This window comes from Pollachius pollachius (genome assembly GCF_949987615.1).
Source record: "Pollachius pollachius genome assembly, chromosome: 7".
In the NCBI taxonomy this organism is placed as follows: Eukaryota; Metazoa; Chordata; class Actinopteri; order Gadiformes; family Gadidae; genus Pollachius; species Pollachius pollachius.
The window spans coordinates 27,267,566-27,277,565 of record NC_136940.1 but is presented as its reverse complement, the minus strand read 5'-3'; the positions used below and the strand labels follow the sequence as shown (position 1 = coordinate 27,277,565).

At 45.3% G+C, this 10,000-nt stretch overlaps 1 protein-coding gene across 2 annotated transcripts in view; it reads right to left on the bottom strand.

The window, feature by feature from the left end:
* Window positions 1–7,903, bottom strand: part of zap70 (zeta chain of T cell receptor associated protein kinase 70) — a 9,960-nt gene extending 2,057 nt beyond the window's left edge. The window contains exons 1-9 of one of the 2 annotated variants that reach the window (XM_079739657.1): window positions 7,827–7,903; window positions 3,599–4,365; window positions 2,878–3,041; window positions 2,264–2,399; window positions 2,092–2,167; window positions 1,923–1,985; window positions 1,394–1,613; window positions 418–624; window positions 1–183 (exon numbers count right to left, since the gene is read on the bottom strand). The exon at window positions 1–183 is cut by the window's left edge and continues 10 nt beyond it. In XM_079739657.1, coding sequence (XP_079595783.1) covers window positions 1–183; window positions 418–624; window positions 1,394–1,613; window positions 1,923–1,985; window positions 2,092–2,167; window positions 2,264–2,399; window positions 2,878–3,041; window positions 3,599–4,003 — 1,454 coding nt within the window. In that variant the 5' untranslated portion in view covers window positions 4,004–4,365; window positions 7,827–7,903. Of the gene's footprint in view, window positions 184–417; window positions 625–1,393; window positions 1,614–1,922; window positions 1,986–2,091; window positions 2,168–2,263; window positions 2,400–2,877; window positions 3,042–3,598; window positions 4,366–5,913; window positions 6,110–7,826 lie in introns of those variants that run through there. The other variant, XM_079739658.1, reaches the window with a different exon arrangement.
* Window positions 7,904–10,000: the final 2,097 nt, after the last annotated feature.

Below are 10,000 nucleotides of genomic sequence, written 5' to 3'. Positions count from 1 at the left end.
CTGTCATCTGCCCCCAGGGCTTTGGACAGACCAAAGTCACTGATTTTGGCGAAGTTTTGGTTGACCAGCAGAACGTTGCGTGCGGCCAGGTCTCTGTGTACAAAGTTGTTCTTCTCCAGATACCTCATCCCTATGGAGACCTGGTGCATCAGCCTCACGATGCCTTCCACACTCACTGAGCTCCTAGAGACAGGAGAACACACATCAAAACACAAACCAAGACCCTGGCATAATGTGTGTGTGTGTGTGTGTGTGTGTGTGTGTGTGTGTGTGTGTGTCTGTCACTAACAATGTACTGTATCATGTCTAGTATTGAGTTCTCTAGATAAGAGAATCATATTTAGTGAGATTTATAAAGATAGCTTTATAAATGCAGTAACATGTGCCCCCCTATTAAAGGGATGAATCAGCAGTTACTTGTTGGACTGGAGGAACTTGTTCAGGGGTCCCGCTGAGGCCATCTCCATGACCAGCATGAGGCTCTCTGCTTGGCACAGACCCAGCATGCGCACAATGAAGGCGTTGCTAAGCTGGTGCATGATCTCAGCCTCTCTCATCATCTCGTCCTTCACCAGCGACTCGTCCTCGTTCTTCAACACTTTGATGGCCACATCCATCTGCCCACTGAGAGAGAAACACCAAAACAAAGCATAGAGGATATGAGGTGAGGGTTGGGCCTTTGCTACGGTCAGCATGCTCCCTGCAGAGACAGCGCAGACCAGAGAGAGCAGCAGAGAGAGAGCAGCAGAGAGGGAGAGAACAGCAGAGAGCAGCAGAGAGAGAACAGCAGAGAGCAGCAGAGATAAAACAGCAGAGAGAGAGAGAGAGCAGAGAGAGAACAGCAGAGAGCAGCAGAGAGAAAACAGCAGAGTACAGCAGAGAGAGAACATCAGAGAGAGCAGCATAGAGAGCAGCAGAGAGAACAGCAGAGAGAAAACAGTAGAGATAGAAAGCAGAGAGAGCAGCAGAGAGAGAGAGCAGAGAGAGAACAGCAGAGCAGCAGAGAGAAAACAGCAGAGAGAGAGAGCAGAGAGAACAGCAGAGAGACAGCAGCAGAGAGAGAACAGCAGAGAGAGCAGCACAGAGCTTAGGTTTGAAGAAAGTACTTTAAGTGTGGAAACCACAGGTTAAGACAATTGTAGAAGTTAACACAATTGCATGGCATAGAATTCTAGCCACTTATAACTCACAATGAGGCATATTTCCATGCATACATTACATAGATACCTTGGCACACATGTATGTAAAGTCACTTAGGTGGTTACTGTTTATGTTAAATAGTGGGAGCTACTTTGAGAAACAATGATGTGCCATGTTTCAGTTCACATGTGCACTAAAACCTCTCAACAGAAGTGCTACAGCCACTGATGTACACATGAGAAAAGAGCCGCACTTCTTTTGGTTATCCATGGTTTTAAGGACGCCCTTTTTGACACAGCCGAAGTTCCCAGAGCCCAGCTCCACCTCGTCCATCACCAGCCGGTCTCTGCTGATGAAGAACTGCTTCAGGTCCTTGGGGTTGTGGTACGCGTTGACGAAACCACTGCAGTCCATGGGCAGCAGCTGGCTGCCCGCCAAGGGGGCCGGGTTGCTGGGCTTGAGGAGCGAAGGGGCTGGAAGCACAAAGCCATGGTCGCCATGGTGACTTAAAGCGGTCTTGATAAGCTCACAGGACATTCTCCCTTCAATTTTACTTTAGTGTGAGTGTGTGTGTATGTGTGTGTGTGTGTGTGTGTGTGTGTGTGTGTGTGTGTGTGTGTGTGTTGGTGCTCAAGTAACACGTGCTTAAGGTTGGTCTATCCATAGTCAGTTTTCTGACTTTGGATAGAAGTCCATTGCAATTATTTTTGGAACTAACTTTTCCTTGCCTGAATGTGAAAGTGCATTGCGGTGTATTATGGGCTGTAGGATGGCGGACTGACCTCTAGGGGGCGGTGTGTATCCATTCAGACGTTGCATCCTCCCTGCTGGAAGAGCAGGTGTCCCTGAAAGTGAAGCAAATATTATTTCAATGACAACTTTGCGTAATATAAAGTGTTAGTTTGCTAAAAGATACTGGTAACAGAATAATGCTCCTGTTTATGGACTCACTGGCTGCCATGTTGGCACACTCTTCAGAGAGGTTGGTCATGAGTCCAGCAGGCTTCATCTTCAGGTATTGAACCATCTGGTAGAACAAAAAACACAGCATGATGCTTCTCTCAGCCCATGCAGAGCCTGTATGTTTTTCAGTAACAGACTAACTAACCTGTAGCTAACTAACCTGCCACACGGTATCAAACCTGTCTCCCTCTGGTATGGAGTACTTCCCTGACTTGTCCTGGTTGATGCGGTAGTGGTATACCGTCTTCCCATATAGCATGGAGAGTGCAAACGTACCGGCCTCGCTGTCGCGCACGCTAATGCAGAAACAAATACAAGACTTCTCAGGAAATACAATAAAATATTATATATATATATAATAAAATAGAATAGAAAGGTATTGTTCAACTTGGGTTGGACATTTAGGCCCATTGGGCCCCACCTCACAAACAATCAGATCCCAATCATACATTCCACAAGAACCAATCACATGGAGGCCTGTCCTGCCGGAGGTAGGTATTGACATTGCCATTTCCCAGTTGTCCATGAAAGGGACCACTGTTCAAGCCTAAATTACGCACTGTAGAGGAGACAGCATCAAAAAAAAAAAATCATCTTAAAGCTCTTAACTACCACCCTTTTGTGAGAATGGCCCCTAAATGAGTAAATATCAGCCTGATGTCCACATTGATGACGGTGGTATCAGAGGATATGTTACACCATATGCTTATATTGACCATCTAACTATAAACACCCACCTAACCATAGCCCCCCTCCCATCCCGCTGCTACTCACAGGAACTTGCCGTCGGTCTTGGCCCCTGTGGTCAGAAGCCTCTCGCCCTCCTGTCTGGAGATCTTCCCGTGGTACCATGCCATCTTCTCATGGGCCGTGGTGGCCATCAGCTTCTCCAGCTGAGGAGCGTGGCTGATGACAGCCTGCTCTATGTCTTCAGCATCCTGATCACACACAGGGCACGTGGTCAACACACACACATAGCAGACGCACACACACCGGGCACGTGGTCAACACACACACATAGTAGACGTACACACACAGGGCACGTACTAAACACACACACACATAGTAGACGTACACACACAGGGCACGTTGTAAACACACACACACACATAGCAGACGCACACACACAGGGCACGTAGTAAACACACACACACATAGTAGACGTACACACACAGGGCACACACGTTACACACACACATAGTAGACGTACACACACAGGGCACACACGTTACCCACACACACTCACACACATAGCAGACATACACACACAAGGCACACACATTACACACGCAGTACACACATAGTAGATATACATACATAGTGCATGCACACACACACACACACAGTCCACATCCTCTGCAGCCACATGTACACAATCAATTCCCACTTTCGAGTTAAAGATCAACACTATTATACTGTTTTCTAAAAAAGTCTTACTTATAAATCCAGCGTGTGAATTAGCTTCAGTGCATCCGTTGGTAACGTTCACCCCTACCTCCAGGTTCCAGGTCTGCTTCACGTATTCCCGCAGCAGGGTCTCCCTCAGGGTGTCGAACAGCCCCTTCCTGAGGGGCTTCTCGGCCGCCCTCAGGCACGGCCTTCTCAGCGTGCACGGCAGCCCGTCCGGCTCCCTGCTGAGGAACTCGCACAGCTCGGCCGGCCCACAGTGGGGCTTGCTGCCGGGGATGCCGTAGGTGCCGTTTGGCAGCCTCTCCACGGGGTAGTGGTGGAAGACCCCCTGGTAGGTCAGCGAGAGCACGTAGCCCCCCAGACTCCGCTGGCACTGCCGCAGCAGGAAGAGCCCGTCCGTGCTGTCCGCCAGCATCAGCTCTCGCTCCGCGTCCCGCCGCGAGATGCTGCCGTGGTAGAAGGGCAGCTCGGCGGCAGGGTCGGTGGACATGGTGGAGGGGGGGTGGAGGAGGTGGTGGAGGAGGTGGTCAGGTTATCAGTGTTGGGGGGTCAGGGTGGGTTAGGTCAGGTTATCAGTGTTGGGGGGTCAGGGTGGGTTAGGTCAGGTTATCAGTGTTGGGGGGTCAGGGTGGGTTAGGTCAGGTTATCAGTGTTGGGGGGTCAGGGTGGGTTAGGTCAGGTTATCAGTGTTGGGGGGTCAGGGTGGGTTAGGTCAGGTTATCAGTGTTGGGGGGTCAGGGTGGGTTAGGTCAGGTTATCAGTGTTGGGGGGTCAGGGTGGGTTAGGTCAGGTTATCAGTGTCGGGGGGTCAGGGTGGATTAACTCCTAATCCGAAGTTGGGTCTGAAAAGATCTAAAGTTGGAGAAGTGAGAGAATGTGTTTAAGAGTGGTCAAAGGTCATACTTTTAGATTATAGTTTGAATACTCCAAGGGCATCCTAATTCCACACAGAAAGGTTAACCCATGTGCATAGATCAAAGTTAAACACGATACTTATAAATATACAATTCTGGTCTGCATTTTAGATAAGCACCACATTTTCAGGGCTTTGTCTTTCCTGAAGATAGGCCTACCTCGGAAATGACCCTTATTTTGGTTCCTCCATTTAAAGTTGTCTAATGTTTGAGTTCCCCTCCCATGTTTCCATACGTCTCATATGTTTCCATATGTCTCATATGTTTCCATATGTCTCATATGTTTCCATACGTCTCACATGTTTCCATATGTCCCACATGTTTTCTCATATTAAATGTGTCTGCTTGCTGTTCATTAGAACCACAACAGGAAGCCTCCATCCGCCTGCCGCCTCCTCCGCTCAACAGGTGCAGCCTCTGCATCCTCGCACCAAACACTCTCACAGCGCTAATAACTTTATGTTTTTTTTATTTCATCTAAGGCTTTAAGACTTACTTTTGAGGCAATTAAAAAGGCGTTAGCCTCTCCCGAAAGATCCGATTTTACTGACTTTAAAAATTAAATTATTGAGTGTTTTACAATCAATTGTTTTCTATTAATTGATTTAATCCCAGCTATTCATTTCGGAAAGTATACTTCAAGATGATTGAGGTCCCAGTTTCCACATTTTTTTTAAATGTAAAACATGAAATGTATTTCTGATGCACCGGATACATTTTTTAATCTCTCCAAATTACACACACCAGGACACACACCACATACAGATGAAAAGGTCACCGCAATTTAGAAGCGCCCACCGTGCCCGGTTACCGTATCTCCCCAACCCCGAGAGCCCTGAGCCGCATTCAGGGCCCGCTGCTCCGGCAGGGCCGCTGTCACCCTGCCGCACGTTGGTGCTTCAGCGGCGCTGCGTGGGACCCGTGTTTCTGCCGGCTCTTTGGGTTCAAATTAATAAGGAGGCTAGTACAAACCTTTTAGCAGGAAAGAAATTCTAAATTTATTTAAAATATGTTTAATTTGAGAAAAGTGCAATTTTTAGGAAAACGGCGTACTGGTTTTTTTTAATCTAATTTACGTATTTGTTAAAACAAATAAAGGTTGGGAAGGTTGGTGGCTCAGCAGGTGTTCCTGTTATCTGAGATCCCACAAAATGTTTAACTGCAAACTGAAATGGGGAATATTTTACTTTTATTTTTTATAATTACAAAGAATCATATTTAATACGATTTTATCTGTTTTCTTATTGAAATGTTTTTTATAAAATTAAAAAAATCAATAGTATTCTGTCTTCTAAAACTAAATGTTGGTAATTTCTAAGATTCTCAGCTTACATTTGTTCTGAATTGCAATATAATGTTTTCATTATTGAAACGAATTTCAACTATTTCCAAATAATTCTAGCCATCATATTTCAAAGCAGCATGAAGTAATATTTGAACAACTAACACTGTGATGACAAGAGGCAATAATAAACTCAATGCATACCAATCCGATGAATATTGTCCACATTGGCAGACGAGTTTAACCTTGGCTGAGTTCATTGATCCTCTCCTGCTTAGCTAATTACCACATAGCAGATAGAAATAGAGTAGATAGAGTAGAGTACATTACACATTACACATAACGCATTTCAGAAAATACACGGGTGATGTGATGGCTTCTACTTCTAAGGCCTACTCTACCAAGGAGACACACTAAGGTTGTGACAGTAGATTCTACTTCTAACGCCTACTCTACCAAGAAGACCCACTTAGGTTATTACATCACCAAGCGCCTGGGAAGCATCTAGAAGCAGCAGCAATAGCAGCCTAATAAGCATTTGAAACAAGCTGACCAGACCTTTTGACATCTTTTTGCCACCACCACCATAACCAGCAGATATTAAACGATCTGATCGATTCCATGCCTCATCTATGAGCTAAAGAGACAACCATCTCTATATGATCATATGATCTACGACAAGGGATTCTGAAGAGTGGCCCAGTGTAACTTAAGCTCAACAATACCACACCACTTGTGACTTTCCAGCGTCACATTCCTGCAGTCCGGTGATGGCTGCCACACAGCTCCTGTGTATCACTCGGATTCTGCAATTCCCATTAATTCTGGAACATTCCAGTGATAGTGGCTTCTCCCAGTTAGTTGAGAAGGTGATTATTTTGGCTGTGCTGGGTTATGTGAATGAGTACATTATGAGAAACATACTTCATCATGTTCACACTGCTGACATGTTTCCTTTGGAATACGATGGAACTTTGAAGGAATCTACAGGGAGATAGTAGGATCATATCCGGCTTTTATTTGCTGCTTAGGACGAGATTTGTTTAGTTTTTTGGTACTAAATCGAACTCTTCCCACTAGTTTGAAAGGTGCACCAGGTTCACTAAACGCTCCGTACAGAAGAATGGAACAACGTTTAGCAGGTAACCAAATAACCTCTTACTAATGCGCTCCATTTTGTGTCTGCAGTATCTCTGATAATTATAGAACTTATTAAGCAACTGATTGTTTTGGTTGCACTGCTTGTAATTGTATAGGGTAATTAAAAGGATACTTGAAATGTGAATTGGTTAAATTAAACCACATTTATTATAGGTTGAGTTGATGTGAAGAAGGTGGAGATTAAAATATTTGCAAAAAAACACAACATTGGAATGAATTACAACGACTTCAATTATATTGAAATAGTACTTCAGTAACATTCTTTAATAAAAGTAAAAAAAATGTACTTCAATAAAAGTATGTTACTCTTTGTGGGAAGCACTTTCCTTCCTTGCCAATAAATCAACCCTTTGAAAGTACTTGATCCTATTTCATAAAATAAGAATTAGGTTAAATAAAGAGATTTCCATTTATATAAAGCACAACCAGAATGCTTTCTTCAAAAGTGCAACAGCCTGACTTGTATTTGTGTTAAACTGAACTAACCGTCTGTTAAACTAGCATGCATCCCTCATCCACGTGAAAAGATCCACTCAAACAACTTGAGCAATAAACCATTATAACCATTGACTCACATTCCATCCTGTGGGGGAATGTCCTTCTAAAGGACGACATTGATGCATGGTAGAAGAAGAACCAAGTGCGATGAAGCAAACATTGGTAGCATCCGACACTTCTGCTCATACTCCTAGCTCGTATCCACTGACTTTGAATCAAATGTTATTTATACAAGAAATACATTGATTTACACTCAAAAAGCACATGTGAAGCAATTGATGCCTCATCACTTTCAGCAAAATCAACAAAGTGGGAACAAACTTCCACACCATATTATATGTTTCTGTAATTGTTGCAGTTTAACACATAAATGTACGGTACTACAGGATTATTATGGTATGCTTGTCTGCTATTTCCTCTATTTCATAATAAATACTCATACATTTAGGTATACTCACTCAGCATCACAGGATAAACCAGCAAAAATACACCTCAAACTACAGAGATATACACACATCTGTTGAGCTTGGCAGAGGAAAACAATGTGGGCAGGTTGTAACTGGCATGCACCGAAGAATACACAACACCTACACACACGCACACGCTCACGCACACACAAATGCAAACAAACGCACACGGATAGATAGATAGATAGATAGATAGATAGATAGATAGATAGATAGATAGATAGATAGATAGATAGATAGATAGATAGATAGACGTCAGGATACTAGTAGACATTGGTAAAGTTGGGCATTATTTATCATATGCATGAAGAGGATGTGGAGACGAGCTTTAGCGAGTCTTCTCTCGGTCCTCTGAGTGGAGAGAGAGAACCTCAACCCTTCTCTCGGACTGACGCGCAGCTGCGTCAGTGGAGCGCAGGCACTCCGAAGTTCTCAATCTGCATCCACGGAGACCCGGACCAGTGAGCGTTCAGACACCGAGTAACCAGAGGCTCCAGGACAGCTCCAGTTCTAGTCCAGGCCAGTCTTCTCCACGTCAACCGTTGCAGTCCTCCACCGCCTCCCCGTTTACCGCACATTCTGCAGAACACTTCCGAAGCGTAGCGAGTGACACGTCTCGGAGCCGAAGACAAGGGGGACCGAGCTGATCCATGCAGACAAGGTAGGCCTGCCATCCTGTTTGTGTTTGATCATTCATTAGTTTACCTATGCATACAATGGATGACGAATTCGCCGAAGTGTTATCTACTTGTGAAATGTAAAAACCTATTTGCGATTGCAGGCTGGGATATTCTATTGTAGTTGTCAAACTGTCCATGTCGCTCTCCTACATCTCATACGTTTTGTGAATTAAGATGATGCTCTGTCTTACTTGTATTATTCTTAGTGGAACCTTTTCGAGTGATATAGTACGACTATATGTGGAGGGGGGTTTTAGTTGAGTGAGGGGAGGATGTGGCTGATTGTCGTCAGAGAAGAGAAGGTTCATTGTACTTCGGCCGGTTGGGGGAGCAGCTTCACCCGGAGGACTGAACGATGTGATCCTCTCGCCTTGGAGCCCAACGCATATTGAAGGTTGATCTCAGCCTAATCTTTCATTTTAAGCAAATCTTCTTGACCTATGGTTTTGCTAGAGTTATTAGTTAGATACATGATACATCATACTATGTATTTTAGGTTTTTTGGCCATTAAGTATTCCCTAATGGCACACATTCTACCCCCCCCCCCCCCCTATTAGTGCTGTCGTAGTGCGACATTTCATATAGGATCAAAGCTCAGTTCCCTGGGACCGGGTTCCCCGGCTGCGTCAGCCAGCCGAACTGAGGGATGTTTGAATGAGGCCCACTGAAGGCCTGGATTAACTAACGATAATCAGACCAAGTGGCCCTCATTGAGCTGAGTTGTAACTTTTGTCGACCTGGGAACGGAGCGTCTAGAATGAATAAAAGAAGAATAAAGTATTTCACTTTAATGGCTACAATAGAGCCTGCAGTGCTTTCTGTGTCCTTTGCTCCACTTCTGCTGACCAGTTGATCTTGAGGTCGGTTAAGTAGGGGCCTCAGAGGATATTGTTTCAGTTCATTAGAGCGTCTGTAGAGCGAGGTCTGCTCTGAGCGGTTCATTAGAGCGTCTGTAGAGCGAGGTCTGCTCTGAGCGGTTCAGTAGAGCGTCTGTAGAGCGAGGTCTGCTCTGAGCGGTTCATTAGAGCGTCTGTAGAGCGAGGTCTGCTCTGAGCGGTTCATTAGAGTGTCTGTAGACGAGAGGTCTGCTCTGAGCGGTTTATTAGAGCGTCTGTAGTGGAGAGGTCTGCTCTGAGCGGTTCAGTAGAGCATCTGTAGTGGAGAGGTCTGCTCTGAGCGGTTCATTAGAGCGTCTGTAGAGGAGAGGTCTGCTCTGAGCGGTTCATTAGAGCGTCTGTAGAGGAGAGGTCTGCTCTGAGCGGTTCATTAGAGCGTCTGTAGAGGAGAGGTCTGCTCTGAGCGTTTCATTAGAGCGTCTGTAGAGGAGAGGTCTGCTCTGAGCGGTTCATTAGAGCGTCTGTAGAGGAGAGGTCTGCTCTGAGCGGTTCATTAGAGCGTCTGTAGAGGAGAGGTCTGCTCTGAGCGGTTCATTAGAGCATCTGTAGAGCGAGGTCTGCTCTCAGAACCCGCCGTTTGTTTGGGGA